Here is a 17,750-nt window from a genome sequence, read left to right on the forward strand (position 1 = left end):
CGGCCGGATTGGTGTCGGTGAAGGAGGAGTTAAACCCAATTGCAGTGCGGATCTGGCGAGACATTGGAGCTTGTCAGTCACTGATCTTAACGAGTGTTTTAGACTTTAGTTCAGAGACCGAGACTGGGGAGGTCAGTGTGATACAAGGCATTGGGAAAGGGACTGAAGCAGTACCTTTGCACCAGATACACCTAAAAAGCTACTTGGTCTCCGGACCGGTCACGATCGGGGTGAGGCCTGAACTACCAATGGAAGACGTGGAGGTCTTACTCGGTAATGACCTCGCCAGCGGAGAGGTGTACCCAGCAGTAAGATTGATAAGCCAGCCTGCCAGCATTGTGGCCCTGCCCATGGACTCACAGGATTATCCCGTTTGTGCAGTGACTCGGCGCATGTCCAGAAAGGCTGCTGAAGCGAAAATAGGTTTAGCTGAGACGTTTTTCCAGCCTTGTACCAGAAGGGGTTAGAAAGTGAGAAGGGGCGTAGTGAAACGGACGTTGAGGTAGACTTATCATTAGCAAGGAGGGAATTTATACAGGCACAGGAACGAGACGAGGAGCTGACGGTTTTGGCGGAGACAGCTCTCTCTAAAGCAGAATTAAAAAGGGAGCCAGTGGGCTATTATGTGAAGGAGGGCATACTAAGGAGGAAATGGAGCCCAAGTACCATGCCCGCAGCTGAGGTATGGGGGGTGGTGCCAAAAGTTTATGGGGATGAGTTTTTTAACCTGGCCCACAAGATACCCCTCGGTGGACATTTTGGGGTGAGGAAGGCAGTCGATAGAACCATGAAAGAGTTTTACTGTCCGCACAGGGGAAAGGATGCTATTGACTATTGTAGACGTGAGCTAACACAGTTACAGGCTATTGATATGCTAACAGCTTGCCACGATAGGCGAGCAGACCTAGTTGGTGTTATTACGAAAATTAATGAGGCTAGGCTGCCACCTGATAAGGGGAAAACCCATTTTGAAAAGATAAGTGTGGTGCCGACCAGATGGGAGAACTCTATTGTTTTGGCCAACTTTGCTGATGAGTTCTCTCACTTAACCCCCGAACAGAGCGAATCGTTGATAAAGCTAATTAACCAGCATGCACACGTATGTCCGGATGTCCCGAGGCGATGCAAAGAGCCGAGACATGGTGTTGTTGCCACATCAGGTCAGCCTACTACGCAACACCCCTATAGGATGATTAATTCAGTGACAAAAGGGCTAAGGAATGCAGAAGCGTATATTGGCGATTTAGTGGTCTGGAGTGACACGTGGGAGGAGCACATTGTGGCAGTAGAGGAGCTGTTTAAAAAGCTGGCTGAAGCCAGCCTGACAGTGAACCTCGCAAAAAGTGAATTCGGCCATGTGAAGGTCACTTATATGGGATTTGTGGTAGGACAGGGGCAGCTGGCTCCGATGCAGGCTAAGGTGCGGGCTATCTCTGAAGTCCCCACCCCAACAGACAAGTGAGCCCTGAGAAGGTTCTTGGGGATGGTGGGGTACTATCGGAAGTTTTGCAAAAACTTTGCGGACATTACCCTCCCACTTACTAAGCTCTAGCCAAAGAATGCTAAGTTTGTGTGGAACGACCCTTGTTATATTTGTCCGGGATGGAAACCACTAAGAATTTACAATGATCACAACCCATTAGTGTTTTTGGCCACTATGAAGGATAAAAACAAAAGGTTGCTAAGTTGGAGCCTGGTCTTAGAGGAACTTGATATTCAAATAAAACATATCAAAGGAACGGAAAATGTGATTGCTGACTGTCTGTTAAGGTGTTGAAAACTTAAAGTTCTCTGTATTAGCCTTATAGCTGATGACCCTGTATATTAGTGTGTATCTAATAATGTATTCATGCTCATAATTTTTACCCCGGTAAAATTCCTTTGAAGGATAGGGGTGTGACAACAAACCAAGTTATCAGAAGATTGATGCTGATGAGAGAGATAAGAGAGAGAATGGAGAAACATTCAAAATGCTAATAAGAGAGAAGAGAGAGATTAATGAGAAAGAAACACACTTCAGAGTATTGACAGACCGGTTGCTTTGAACCTGAACTGTTTGAAGTTTGATGGACAGGTGATACCCCAGCAGGGGGATAAAAAGAACAGGTTTGCTAAGGCACGACACACACCAGGAGATCACAAGATAACGAGACCCTGGAAGAGTGGTGTGCCCCCACAAGTTGGTGTGTGTTGGAGGTCTGGTCGTGGGACTCGACCATAGACACACAGGGTGAAAGGGTACGATCGGCGGGAACCTGGTGTGTGAGTCCGCCCTTGCCTGGGTGCCGGGTTCACCGTGGAAGAACAGTCGTATCCGGAACGGAGGGCTCACGGTCTGTGACCATAGAAGACACTAGAAGGGTTCGCCCGAAAGCTAACTGCGAAGAACATCAAAGGTCTGTCCGAATCAGATTTGCATGTTATCTCTCTCTCTCTCCAATGGCACAACAGCGATTACTGCTAACTGTACTAAGCTGAACAGAACTCTGTGTTACTTGAGACTGATCATTTTTCCCCTAGACTGCGATAGAGCTTGGTTGATTCCTCTTACCCTAGTTCTGTGTACATGTGTGTTTTATCATTGCTAACCTGTTGTATTTATATCCCTACGATTAGAGTACTGTGTTGCTTATTTCTGTAATAAAACTTTATTAGTTTCTGTTAACCAGACTCTAACTAAGTGGTTCATTTCTGCTGGTTTGGCAACCCAGTTATGGGGTACGTAACAATACGAATATTGATGGAGGGGCATGAAAAGTGAGTTGCCTGATGTTGCTGAATTGAGTCCTTAAGGTTTATGAAGGCCTTTACATTGGAGAGATCAAACACAGCCTGAGGGATTGCTGTGTGAAGCACTTTATTCAGGGGATTGGAGGGGCATGCGTATTCTGGCCCAGTCCCATTTTAGGCAAAAGGTTGGGAACCCCTGTTCCAGAGGGAAACAGAACAGAATGGTGTTTAGCTTGACTGTTCTTGTAGTTGCGTATCAGGAGATCGTAATTCCTCTGAATCAATGATTATTCCCCATTATTTTCCGTCCAAAGTTTACTTTGCATTTTGTTATTAAAAGAGATAGTGGACAATATTCGCATAATGAGTTGCAATTTTTGGACCTGAAGTAAAATTAGATTTGTAAGTAAATTCTTCTGTGGTTCCTTTGTGAGGTCAGTACCAAAGTACCATTTAAATGTTTTGCCAATTCTTTGTTCCCAGGTAGTAATCTCTCCCATTTCTGAGTTGGACTTCTAATTCAGGTACAATGTCCTTAAACTTGATCTTTTGAACATTATAACCCAGTGGTCCCCAACCACCCGGCCGCAAAGCATGTGCTACTGGGCTGCGAGGAAACGATATGATTTGGTGATATGAGTCAGCTACACCTTTCCTCATTCCATGTTGAACTTGAATGCACGCGAGGTCATTACGCACGCATCATCTATACCAGCGCAGGAAGATGATCAACTCCTCAAGCTTGCAAATGACGACGGGCTGAAAAGCATGTTTGACATAACATCTCTGCCGGCATTCCAGATCAAAGTCAAGACTAAATATCCTGAGGTAGCAACGAAAGCACTGAAAACATTGCTTCCATTTCCAACATATCTCTGCGAAGCGGGGTTTTCTGCAATGAATGTAACGAAAACCAAATTGCAGAATAGACTGGACATAAGGAACCCCCTTCGAGTATTGCTGTCTCCCATCACCCTTCGATGGCACCGTCTTGTTGCAGGGAAACAAGCCCAGGGCTCCCACTGAGTCAGCGATATTGGTGTGTTGCAATGATTTTATATGTTCATACAGGGAAAATATGTGCTGTGTGTTTAATATTCAAATGTTACTTAAAATATTATGATGCTATTGACTTATAATTGACATCACTATATTCATGCGCTGTGTCACATAAAACTTAAAATAACATTAACATATAGTAAAAGCAGGAATGATATGATAAATACACAGCCTATATAAAGTAGAAATAATGTATGTACAGTATAGTTTCACTGAACAGAATTGCTAAAAACGATTTGTAGAAAAAAGTCAGCACGTACACGCATGTGCACATCACACAAGCGCACATAGGTGCCCACGCAAGGCTTCATGGTCATGGTAGACTTTCTCGGGGTAAACACAACGTATTTGACTGCTACTCTTGTCCGTTGGCAACCCTACCCTCCCCCCAACCAGTCGGCCGGTCCGCAAGTATATTGTCAATTTTAAACCAGTCCGCGGGGCAAAAAAGTTGGGGACCACTGTTATAACCCCTCTTAGATATTTTTATTTGTGTCATGGCCCTACTTCCCTCTCATCTTTTTTATTTTCTCTTCCATTTATGCTCCCTTTTCTTTTTGGTGATTTCTTCACGTTTCTCCCTTCTCTTTCCCTGCTCTAGTTCCTGTCAACCTACCACTCGAGTTTAAACCCTCCCGGAGAGCAATACCAAACGCGGTGAAGCCTGTCCAGTCTATGCTGGTTCCATCTGGCCCACTCATTTCAAATTTACTCAATTTTTTACCTCAAACTGGTCCTTAGTCTTGTGAAAATGATACAACAGGGTAGCAATCATTTGATGCCAAGAAATATTTGATACTTATGTTACAAACAAGCAAGAGATTACTAGACTTTTTAAATACATTGCCAGTATTAACACAATCCCTAACCTCACCTGAGGAGGACACTCATCCTATTTCAAGTTGTTTGTAATTTCTGGCAGAAGACAGCAAGAATAAGTGGTTAAGGTAGAAATTGCTACGTACCACCACAAAGGAATGTATGTCAGGCCTATGAGAGAAAGAGCCAAAAGCAGTATCCGCCAGTTTCTTAGAAAGTATGCAATGAAGGGCAGCAACATGTAGCCAAGAGCATAAGAAATGCACACTCCCAATGTGCTGTACACAAGCCGAGTGGATTTTCCGAGAATTTCTGATCCTGGAAGAAAAAAAGTAGTAATTACAACAGAATTCATGACTTCAGTTGATGATAGGTCAACACAATGACATTTTGTTCTTTGCCAATATTGCACTTTGAGCATTTTCTGTCAGTAGTATACATCTTCTTCTTAACCATCATTTTGTTGACTTGATTGTCCAGTCATACCTAAAATAGAGCATGTGAGCACAATGTGAGCAAATTTATGGTTATGAAATATTATTTCCTCAGCATTTGGACAGAAGTGCAAAGGTCAATTGTAACATCTGACTGACTACCATAAATCAGATCAGGAGAAGCCAACAATCTTACTTTGCAATTAGTTCTGAGTTTCTTGGGCCACAAGAAAAGAAAATGGAAGCTGTGTGTATGATTCAAATCCATTTATAGAGAACAATGAAGTTATTAGATGAGGGTCGGGGAGTGGGTTATATGTCCTCACAAAACAAAGAAATATAACTGGGGAAATTCCTGGTCTCCCATGGGAAGTTATAACTTTTCAAGTACCCAACACCCAAAATGTAGAAAACTAACACAGGTTTTGCTAAGGACATTTAAAATGTCATAAAATTTTCACAGCAAGTATTCATTGGTTCCAGTGAGATCTACTGTACCTCCATTAATTCCAGGACTCTGCAGAGAGTGGTGTGGACAGCCCAGCGGATGTGTAGTTGTGAACTTCTCATGATTCAGGACATTTACAAGGACAGGTGTCCAAAAAGGGCCTGTAGGTTCATTGAGGACCCAAACCATCCCAACCAGAATCTACTCCAGCTGCTACCATCTGGGAAGCAATACCACAGCGTAAAAACCAGGACCAACAGGCTCTGGGACAGCTTCTTCCACCAAACCATCAGACTGATGAACTCACTCTGATTTGAGTGTACTCTATATTACATTGACTGTTCTATTTATTGTAAGTTACTATGATTGCACATTGCACATTTAGATGGCGATGTAACGTAAAGATTTTTATTTCTCATGTATGTGAAGGATGTAAGAAATGAAGTCAATTCAATAAAAGTGTAAGATAACATGTTTTCCTGTCAAGCCACTCTTATTCCATCAATGATAATGTGGTTATCATCCTGGCAATTGATCTGGCGATAATATTGAAGCCTCTTGGAGATTGAAATCAATCACCCCAGGCAGTGATCTGTGCAAGTTGGAATGGGAGGGTGATACTAATGGAGCAAATCCAGAAGTTACCCAACAGTTTATTTACTGATGAGTGCATTTCTGTTGTGAAATACAGGAGCACTGAAATAGAAATCGCACTTGGAAAAAATCCTCAAATTATATTAAGGATAATATATGCATGAAGAGGACTTATGCTGTGCTTGTGCTTGGCACCGAAACACAAGCATTTCTGGTGTGTTTCACATACTGGCAATAAAGTGATTCTGATTCTGATTAATTAATGAGGTATAAGAGGAAACAAGTTCAAAATTATCTACCATGTGAAATAGAAATAGTTAAATACTTTGACCAATTATACATGAAGAATGATCATCTCACAAATGAAAAATACAAATTTGAAAATAGTTGATTCAATAACTATGTCCTTAAGTTCTTTTTTTCTTTTGTAAAGGAATACCAGGAATGTGTTGGTCAGTGGGATAAACACTGGTTAATTTCATTGTGGGAGTGTGGAATGTATAGCTTCTGATTGTTAAAATGCGGTGGGTTGTGTTTAATTTCCGCACACAGAATTTAGCTCATGTACAATGAAAACAAATATCGAACCCACAGAGAATTAAAACACATGGGAGCACAGACACATTAGAGAAGCAGTCCCTCCAACCTATTATTTAATGAGACCATGGACTAATTTGTAGTTAACTTTATCCATCCATATTGTACACTGTAATAATACAGTATTTAATGAATTTCAAATGAATCACCTGATTTAAAATTATGAAATGAAGTGAAATATCTTCGTCATTTCATAGTACAACTTGTCATGCACAAATACAGAGAAAATGAGTTTGCAACTCTCATACTCAATGCTATGAAACAACAAATAAAATAAATAAACAATAAATAAAATCAAGTAACCAGCCAGCACAAGTATTGTCCAGCAGTACAAAAGCACAACTCAGATGCATGACCGCCATAAAACCAGTAGCAATATAACAAATTTATGGATGATGCTTGATCGATTGGTTCAGAGCAATTATAGCTCTGGGGAAGAAGCTATTTTTCAGTCTGGAAGTGTGGGCATAGAAAATCTTATAACAACTGCCAGGTTGAAGAAGTTCAAACAGATGATTGCATGGATGTGTATTGTCCTTTCATCTGCTACATTTGAGGAGAAAAGGTTTCACACTTCCAATACATTTTGTGAGAAAAGGGGCTTTATTTCCTCCTAAAGGACCAACTCTAATTTTGGAGTTATTTCTGTTTGTTTTTGGTTTCTCCTAGTACTAGGAGTTTTAAACTGCCTCATAAAGTCATAAAAATCTCAGTCAAATATTTTCTTGATAATTCCCAGGGTGTACAAATTTAGTTTCGGCAATCGCTTCTCGTAAATTGATCACTCGAACTCTGAAAATTCCTAGTGAGATCTTACTACTTGTATATTTACTGGAATTAGGATGCAACAACATTACGTGACACTCTAGGTGCGCTCAATTCAGTGTTTTGTGTAGAAAAGCTTCCCGTTTATTTTATATAGCGGACAAAAAATATTTCAGTATTTATTGATCTGTGTACATAGATCCCAAGGTATATTAGAATTCTATTCTTTGATTATCATCAGTTATAAGTGTTCAGGTCTATACCTATTTGAAAGGACGGTCTCAGTAAAGTGCATCTTCCACCTTCAACCCACATTCTGATTATCCATGGTTCTTTGTAATTTAATGCTTTTGTCTACACTACTTATTGGGCCAGCAATCTTTGTGTCATTGGCAACCTAAGTTAATTAGCTAGTTGATTTCAATGTTTTTGTTAATATAATACCTATAAATTTAATAAAACTGTGAATGATTAAGTGCCACTTAAGTTTCTTTTGAGACATCAGGAACATGGTACATAGAACATAGACCAGCACAGCACAAGAAAAAGTCCTTCAGCCCACAATGTTGTGCCAAACCAATTAATTTAGTAATCAAATAGCTAAACAAACTAATCTCTTCTGCTGAAACAATGTCTATATCCTTACATTATACTCACGCTCATGTGCCTATCTAACCAGCTCTTAAAAGTCTCTAATCTTCTGCTTCTACCAGCACCCCAGGCAGTGCATTCCAGGCACCCATAACCCTCTGTAAAACACTTGCCCCTCACAACTCCTCAGAAATGGCCACATCTCACTTGAAATTCATGCCCTCTGGTATTGAATATTTGAACCCTGGGAAAGAGATACTGTCTCTCTGCTCTGTCTCAGCTTCTCATATTCTTATAAACCTCTATCAGCTCTCCCCTTGGCCTCTTCTGATACAGGTTACCCCTGCCCTGTAAGCGGTTCCGATGATCCAAGAACCTGAAACCTCGTCTTCCTACACTTGTACTATCATCTAATTCCTGCCTTGACTAGCACGTAATACTAGGAGTGAAGCAGGGATTACTACCTTGGAGGTCCTGCTCTGCAGCCTCTTTCCTAAATCCCTATACTCACTGTGCAGGACCTCTTTCTCCTTTCTACCTATGTCATTGTTGCCATTGTGCACCATCACCTCTGGCTGAGTTGAATGTTTATCCATCATCACTAACGTCTCTCTTCTTTCACCCAACCAATTTTAATCAGGCCAGTAAGTTGCTTTAACTCCATTTCTCTTCCCTGTTGTAATTAGAGAAAATTTTTCTTCACCTACCATTGTCATGGTCCCGTCTGGCTAGTCCCCATCTCAATCCCTGGATTGTGCCCTAATTCCCGTTGTCTGATTCCCAATTGCTGCCTGTTCAATTAATTACAGCACACCTGGTTCTCATCAGGGAATACAGGATAAGAACTCCGATATCACAGTCATAGGTCACCAGTTTGTTGGAAATTCCAGTGAGTGTTAGCCTTGTTTCTTGATCCCTTAGGACTGTTAGTTCTAAGCTCCAATCCATTCTCTAGAGATTCTACGAAAAGCTCATCTTCAAATCAAGACTCCCGTTATCTGTTCTACGTTTGTGACTGAGCCAGCATCTCTTGACCCTGTCTCCATGCCTGTGTCCTGCACTTGGGTTCATCCCCAGTCCCTCCCTTGCAACAGAACGAGCAGGCCAAGAATGAACCCAGCAGACATGAACCTCCCACAACAGTCCCTCGCCAGCCAGGGCTCCCTACTGGGCTTCCACGATCAACTGCTCAGAGGTCACGGAAAACCTTCGAACTCTGTCTGAGGATGTAAAGAAGGTCAGTGAGCAGGTCGACTGAGTATCCGCTCCCCTTACTTTGTCCTTTCCAGGAACCCAGCCTGACCAACCCGCACAGCCTGGGATGACAACACAATCACCTAGAGAGCCGCACGTTCCCAAACCAAACCCTGGGGACCTAGGGAAATGCCGGGTTCTCTTACTGCAATGCTCCTTGGTCTTTGATCAACAGCCATGTACGTACACCACCGACAGATCGAAGATAGTGTTCATCATGGGGTTGTTGCGAGGGAATGCCCTAGCATGGGCCACGGCAATCTGGGATAACCAGCCAGAGACCTGCTCTTCTTTCTCCACCTTCGTCTCCGAAATGAGAAAGATTTTTTTGAACATCCCATTCGCGGAAAGGACGCCGCTAAGCGCCTACTGACTCTCCGTCAGGGCTCACAATATGTAGCCGAATACTCCATAGAGTTCCGAACATTAGCGGCCGGCTCAGGGTGGAATGATGAGGCTATGAGCAGAACCAAAGGAAATGGGGGAGATCTTAAATAGGTTTTTTGCGTCTGTATTTACTAAGGAAACTGGCATGAAGTCTATGGAATTGAGGGAATCAAGTAGTGAGATCATGGAAACTGTACAGATTGAAAAGGAGGAGGTGCTTGCTGTCTCAAGGAAAATTAAAGTGGATAAATCCCTGGGACCTGACAGAGTGTTCCCTCGGACCTTGAAGGAGACTAGTGTTGAAATTGCGGGGGCCCTGGCAGAAATATTTTAAATGTCGCTGTCTATGGGTGAAGTGCCGGAGGATTGGAGAGTGGCTCATGTTGTTCCGTTGTTTAAAAAAGGATCAAAAAGTAACCCGGGAAACTATAGGCCGGTGAGTTTAACGTCGGTAGTAGGTAAGTTATTGGAGGGAGTACTAAGAGACAGAATCTACAAGCATTTGGATAGACAGGGACTTATTAGGGAGAGTCAACATGGCTTTGTGCGTGGTAGGTCATGTTTGACCAATCTATTGGAGTTTTTTGAGGAGGTTACCAGGAAAGTGGATGAAGGGAAGGCAGTGGATATTGTCTACATGGATTTCAGTAAGGCCTTTGACAAGGTCCTGTATGGGAGGTTAGTTAGGAAAATTCAGTCGCTAGGTATACATGGAGAGGTGGTAAATTGGATTAGACATTGGCTCAATGGAAGAAGCCAAAGAGTGGTGGTAGAGAATTGCTTCTCTGAGTGGAGGCCTGTGACTAGTGGTGTGCCACAGGGTCCATTGTTATTTGTCATCTATTTCAATGATCTGGATGATAATGTGGTAAATTGGATCAGCAAATTTGCTGATGATACAAAGATTGGAGGTGTAGTAGACAGTGAGGAAGGTTTTCAGAGCCTGCAGAGGGACTTGGACCAGCTGGAAAAATCGGCTGAAAAATGGCAAATGGAGTTTAATACAGACAAGTGTGAGGTATTGCACGTTGGAAGGACAAACCAAGGTAGAACATACGGGGTTAATGGTAAGGCACTGAGGAGTGCAGTGGAACAGAGGGATCTGGAAATACAGATACAAAATTCCCTAAAAGTAGCGTCACAGGTAGATAGGGTCGTAAAGAGAGCTTTTGGTACATTGGCCTTTATTAATCAAAGTATTGAGTTTAAGAGCTGGAATGTTATGATGAGATTGTATAAGGCATTGGTGAGGCCGAATCTGGAGTATTGTGTTCAGTTTTGGTCACCAAATTACAGGAAGGATATAAATAAGGTTTAAAGAGTGCAGAGAAGGTTTACAAGGATGTTGCCAGGACTTGAGAAACTCAGTTACAGAGAAAGGTTGAATAGGTTAGGACTTTATTCCCTGGAGCGTAGAAGAATGAGGGATGATTTGATAGAGGTATATAAAATTATGATGGGTATAGATAGAGTGAATGCAAGCAGGCTTTTTCCACTGAGGCAAGGGGAGAAAAAAACCCAGAGGACATGGGTTAAGGGTGAGGGAGGAAAAATTTAAAGGGAACATTAGTGGGGGCTTCTTCACACAGAGAGTGGTGGGAGTATGGAATGAGCTGCCAGATGAGGTGGTGAATGCGGGTTCTTTTTTAACATTTAAGAATAAATTGGACAGATACATGGATGGGAGGTGTATGGAGGGATATGGTCCATGTGCAGGTCAGTGGGACTAGGCAGAAAATGGTTCGGCACAGCCAAGAAGGGCCAAAAGGCCTGTTTCTGTGCTGTGGTTTCTATGGTTTTCACTACAGGAAGTATTTCAACAGGGTATCTGTGACACAGGGGCGGCGCTAAGGTGGTGCCAAGCAGAAATTGCATTAGCACCACCATTGCACCACCAAGAAATTAACTGCAGCTGCTTTGTTTTCTCTGTATAGTTTTGAATACAGCTTGTTTCTCCAGTTGATCTGGTGAAACAGCGCCCCCAGTTACCATAGCACCCATGCAGTAATAAAGTTATAAACTCTGTCAGATCCACTATACACTTCTGCTTATTCGTTCGTTGTCAATGTCTTGCCGTTGCTCTCCTCAGATCAGTTAAGCTAATCTAAGATCACTTAAGGTGGTGACGTCACTCACTCTCAGTCACGCCAGAGATTGATAGTATACATCCAGGCACAGATCCATTGTCTCGCGAGACTAACGGATGCCATATGCAAACATTGTGCTTTTACAAGAGAGCGTGGGCCTGGCACGTGCATTATTTTGGCCGGCGTGAAAAATGGATAAATTTTTAGTCAGAAAACAACCTCATCCAGAGGAATCAGTGGTGTCTCAGCCTGAGCCTGTCTTAATTGAAAGTGACATGCAGAAAGAAGTAAGTGGGGATGAGGACGACAGCAGTTCATTGAAGGAGTGTGAGGGCAAAGTAGAGGAACAAGAAATGGAGCGGGATTCAGAAGAGAACATGGATGAAGCTGCTCTTAGTGCTAGTGGGAATACTGTTAGCGATGTTAGCCAGCAGCCTGAGGAAGAACCCCGTCGGCCAGCATTGAAAAAGTACCCTTCGCAACAGTTTGGCAATCAGCAAAAGAGTTTTATTTGTGGCTGGTTTGACCTGTACTCCTGGCTGGAATATTCAATCACAAAAGGTGCTGCATTCTGCTTCGCATGCAGGCATTTCCTGTGTGGAGGACATGGGTTCCATTCTGAGTCTCCCTTCGCAACTGGTGGAAAGCTACAACAGCTTTCAAAACCCACCCTGTAAGTGCAGTTCATAAGTTTGCTATGGAGGCATGGGCCGAATTCAGATTGAGAAACCAGGACGGTTCAAGATTGGGAAATATGCTTGATAAAGGACATGCAAAGATTGTCCAAGAAAATCGTGAGTATATGAGAACAGTAGTTGACTCTCTACGCTATACTGCGTGCCAAGGTATTGCCCACCGAGGACACCGGGAGAATGATGGATCCGGCAATAGGGGAAACTTTGTTGAGTAGCTCAGTGTAATTGGGAAGTTTGATAAGACTGTAGCTAAAACAAAAGAGAACAATCCTGGAAATGCAAAAAACACCCATCACGATATCCAAAATGAAATTATGGGTATTATGGCAGATATGGTCAGACATCAAATAAGTGTAGAAATGGTTCACCAGATTGATTCCTGGGATGGCGGGACTTTCATATGAAGAAAGACTGGATGAATTGGGCTTGTACTCGTTGGAATTTAGAAGATTGAGGGGGGATCTGATTGAAACGTATAAGATCCTAAAGGGATTGGACAGGCTAGATGCAGGAAGATTGTTCCCGATGTTGGGGAAGTCCAGAACGAGGGGTCACAGTTTGAGGATAGAGGGGAAGCCTTTTAGGACCGAGATTAGGAAAAACTTCTTCACACAGAGAGTGGTGAATCTGTGGAATTCTCTGCCACAGGAAACTGTTGAGGCCAGTTCATTGGCTATATTTAAGAGGGAGTTAGATATGGCCCTTGTGGCTACGGGGGTCAGGGGGTATGGAGGGAAGGCTGGGGCGGGGTTCTGAGTTGGATGATCAGCCATGATCATAATAAGTGGCGGTGCAGCTCGAAGGGCCGAATGGCCTACTCCTGCACCTATTTTCTATGTTTCTAAATCAAGGAGGCTGGATATTTTGCCATCATGGTGGATGCAAGTAAAGATTTGAATAAAAAGGAGCAAATATCAGTGGTGGTGCGGTATTTGAATAACGAAACAGTGCTTGAAAAATTCTTGCACTTCACTCCAGCAGAAGGGTTGGACGCAGAGTCGCTTCTTAAAAGCATTGAACAGACACTCGCCCAGTGTGTTATTGATAAGAACGTGTGTATGGGTCAGTGTTATGACAGGGCGGCAGTGATGTCCGGGTGCAATAACGGGGTACAGGAGAGGTTCAGGAAAGAGGTCCCGCAGGCATTATATATACACTGCCATGCTCACAGACTTAACCTTGTTTTAGTGGATGTTGTGAGCAATGTACCACAAGCGGGTGAGTTTTTTGAAACTGTGCAACCTCTTTACAACTTCCTTTTCTGTTGCCCACGATCTTTTCATGAAGAAACAGAGAATTGGAATCAACTGCACAGCCCGTGGAGTTGAAGGAATTGTCAGATACACGTTGAGCATGGCAGTATACAGCTTTGTGGGCGATGAGGAAATCACTCCCTGCCATTCTAGCTACACTACAGGATATTATGGGTCAACCAAATGCACGGAGGAAAACAGAGGCCAGAGCTGTAAATGGACTGATTGACGAGCAGTTTGCTTTACTTCTCACTCTGTCTGAGGATTTATTCCGAGTCACCAAGTTCATGTCAGACCAGCTACAATCTCCCAGTTTGGAGCTTTCATCCGCTGTGGACTTGGCTCAGTCTGTTATCGATGCACTCTCAGCAAAACGGGAGAGGAATCATGGCGTGAAATTCAGACAAGAGCTAGGGAACTGTGCGTCAAGGCCGGTACACAGAGCAGACCACATGAAAGGAGGCAGGCCCAGCCACCCCGCCGCCTACATGATTTTGTTGTTGAGCCCCAAACTGAACGCACACCTGACACATCCTCTGATGACCTTCGCAAACACTGCTTCTATCCAGTTATAGGCAGACTTCTGACTGAAATGAAAAGGCGGTTCTCAGTTGAGAATGGGAGTGTTCTGGCTGGAGTCTCAGCATTGAGTCCCAAACACAAGTTCTTCCTAGACAAGAATTGTCTTTTACCAATGGCCCAATACTGTGGAGTGACTGAAGTGAACCTGACTGCAGAGCTACATCAGGTTCGGCGTCTGCTGGAAACAAGACGAAAACAAGGACAGACAGTGAACGACACAGTGGAATTTCTAGCTCTAATGAGACCCTACCACGATGCATTTATAGATTTATACAAACTAATCGGCATATCACTGACTCTGCCTTTTACATCTGCCTCATGCGAACGGAGTTTCTCTTGCCTCAGACGCGTCAAAAACTGCTTAAGGAATAGCAGCGGCGATGCTCGGGAACAGCAACTTGGCTCTTTTGGCCATAAACAGCCAGAGGACCAAGGCACTTGACATCCAGAAAATCATTCATGCTTTCGCCACCAATCACAACAACAGACGGATTGTGCTTCTCTGAAAACATTAATGGTGAGTGCAGTTGATTTTTTTTTAAATTGGGCCAAGACTAATGCTGATTATTGTTATTATTTTGTGGTGGATACCCCATAGTCCTTATGTTTCCTGCAAATCCTAAAATATTACATTTACTATTAAACCTACTGGTTTTGCTTGGACTTCCAAGCGGTGATTCTGTTGATTTTTGTTTTATATTCAATAGCCGAATTAATTGAGGTATTGCATGGTCAGAGTACGATTTCTCCAACTCCTGGTAAATCCTTGCGTCTGTTGTTTGCCTTATTTGACTTTAATAACGGTGTATCTTTTGGCATTGCTGTCTATGTAATGCGAATAGCAGTGGGTTCGTTTTGTGTTTTTCAGTTGAAAAGCACGCATTTGACGCTGATTGCGGGATCGGTGCCTGATTCACGTTGTCCGCTGTTGCTCGGATGCTCTGTTTGTTTTTTTTTTGTTTAAGCTCCGTGTAGCCCAGGTTGTCTCCGATGCTGTTGACACTGTAACACTTCACTTCTATATTAGATCTAATTGCTGTTGCTTGTGAATCAACAGAGGCATTTATAGTAGGCACATAATGCTTGAAACTGACTTTCTAACGCCACGCGTCTGGCCTTGCGAATACATTTTACCATACAGTACATCCCTCAGCACCATCACTGAATAATTCAGCCCCTCTGTAGTACCAGCAAGAAAAAATCTCCGGCGCCGCCACTGCTGTGACAAGATAAAAAACGAATTAGCGGCGAGGGATGAGGTTAACAGTGTGGATTCTTTGGTCTCTCTAGGCACCAGGCTAGATACCCGACTTCTAGAGCGTCAGGGAGAGAAGACCGGTCGCCCCACTCCTCGGGTCACTCCACGGCCCGTTTTACCATCTTCGACCAGCCCTAACCTCTCTCTCCCTTCCGCTCCTAGCTTAGCTCCCGCTCGGACTGTTCTGATCCAGGCTACTGTGAACTACCACCAACAATCCCTGTCTCTATCCGCCTTGGTGGACTCCGGCGCCGAGGGAGATCTGTTGGACGAGGACATAGCCCCCGGGCCGGAATTCCTCGGGAACCGTCAAGTACCACTCTGGAGGCCCGGGCGCCGGACGGGAGACTTCTGACTCGGGTCACCCACTGTATGCCACTCCTGACCTTGATTCTGTCTGGAAACCATCGGGAGCAGGTACAATTTAATCTAATGCATTCTCCTCAAGCCCCTATTGTTCTAGGATACCCCTGGTTGAACCACCACAATCCCCACATTGGCTGGTCTGCCGGGAGGATAGTCACCTGCTACCCGTTTTGCCACTCCACCTGTCTGCAATCGGCTCCATCCCCTCGGGAGGCTACAGCGACCTCGCCTGCCTTGGAAACCCTCGACTTGTCCAGAGTTCCCGCAGAATACCACGGCTTGGGACAGGTGTTCAGCAAACAACGGGCTCTGTCCCTGCCTCCACATCGCCAGTATGATTGCGCTATAGACCTTCTCCCCGGGGACTCGTTACCCACCAGTCACCTGTATAACTTGCCCCGGCCTGAGAGAGAAGCCGTCAGTGTGTCTCTCGCGGCGGGCATTATTAGACCCTCATCCTCCCCGGTGGGCGCAGGTTTCTTCTTTGTGGAGAAGGAGAATGGGTCGTTACATCCCTGTATCGATTACCGAGGCCTTAACAACATCACCGTTAAAAACAAGTACCCACTGCCCCTCATTCACTCAGCATTTGAACCACTTCACGGAGCCACGTCTTCTCGAAGTTGGACCTTCGAAGCGCCTACAATTTAGTCAGAATTAGGGAGGGAGACGAGTGGAGATGGCATTTAATACCCCGCTAGGTCACTTGGAAAACCCGGTCATGCCGTTTGGCCTCACCAATGCCCCCGCCGTTTTTCAAGCCCTGGTTAATGATGTGCTGAGAGACTTTATTAACCGCTTTGTGTTCATCCATCTAGATGACATCATAATATTCTCCAGCAGCCTCCAGAAACACATTCATCGTGTCCGTCAAGTCCTACAGAGACTGTGGGAGAACAAGTTATTCGTGGAGGCGGAGAAGTGTGAATTCCACGTCCCCCTGGTCAGCTTCCCGGGCTACATCATCGAGAGCGGACAGGTGAGGGCGGATCCCGAGAAGATCCGGGCGGTGGTGGAGTGATCCAGACCCAGGACCCACAAGCAACTTCAGCGGCTTCTGGGGTTTGCTAACTTCTATCGCTGATTTATCAGGGATTACAGTCGGGTGGCGGCGCACCTTACCCGATTTACCTCGCCTACAACACCTTTTCTTTGGGACTCCGAGGCTGACTCAGCATTCATTGAACTGAAGAGGCGTTTCACGTCCGCTCCCATCCTGGTCCAACCGGATCCCTCCTGTCAATTCATTGTGGAGGTCGACGCCTCCGACTCCGGGGTAGGAGCAGTTCTGTCCCAATGATCAAGTCCAGACCTGTGCCTTCCTTTCTCGCCGGCTACGTGGGGAACTGGGAGCCACTGGCGGTCAAGCTGGCGTTGGAGGAATGGAGGCACTGGCTAGAGGGGGCGGAACGCCCGTTTATCGTCTGGACCGATCATAAGAACCTCGGATCTATCGAGACCGACAAACGTTTGAACTCCCGCCAAGCCCGTAGGGCGTTATTCTTTGGCCGATTCAAGTTTTCTCTCACCTGCCGTCCGGGGTCCAAGAACGGGAAACCTGACGCACTCTCCTTCAGGGGCCTCCAATACCTGGTCGACTGGGAAGGATACGGCCCAGAGGAACGTTCCTGGATCCCCCGCTCCTTCATCCTGGACCTCATCCGTGACTTCCATGGGGACCATTCAGACAAGCCTGGAGGCTCCCGTTGACGGGGGGGGGGGGGGGGGGGGATACTGTCCTGGTCCCGTCTGGCTATTCCCCGTCTCGCTCCTAACTCCTTGATTGTGCATTACTTCCCGTCGTTTGATTCCCAATTGCTGCTTAATTAAT

At 44.7% G+C, this 17,750-nt stretch overlaps 1 protein-coding gene across 1 annotated transcript in view; it reads right to left on the reverse strand.

Annotated features, from left to right (window-relative positions):
• Nucleotides 1-17,750, reverse strand: part of LOC134349230 (organic cation/carnitine transporter 2-like) — a 91,143-nt gene that overhangs the window by 44,030 nt on the left and 29,363 nt on the right. Inside the window, exon 4 of the mRNA XM_063053242.1 lies at nt 4,755-4,926. Coding sequence (XP_062909312.1) covers nt 4,755-4,926 — 172 coding nt within the window. The remainder of the gene's footprint in view (nt 1-4,754; nt 4,927-17,750) is intronic.

The sequence above is a fragment of the Mobula hypostoma genome, chromosome 7, assembly GCF_963921235.1.
Source record: "Mobula hypostoma chromosome 7, sMobHyp1.1, whole genome shotgun sequence".
NCBI lineage: Eukaryota > Metazoa > Chordata > Chondrichthyes > Myliobatiformes > Myliobatidae > Mobula > Mobula hypostoma.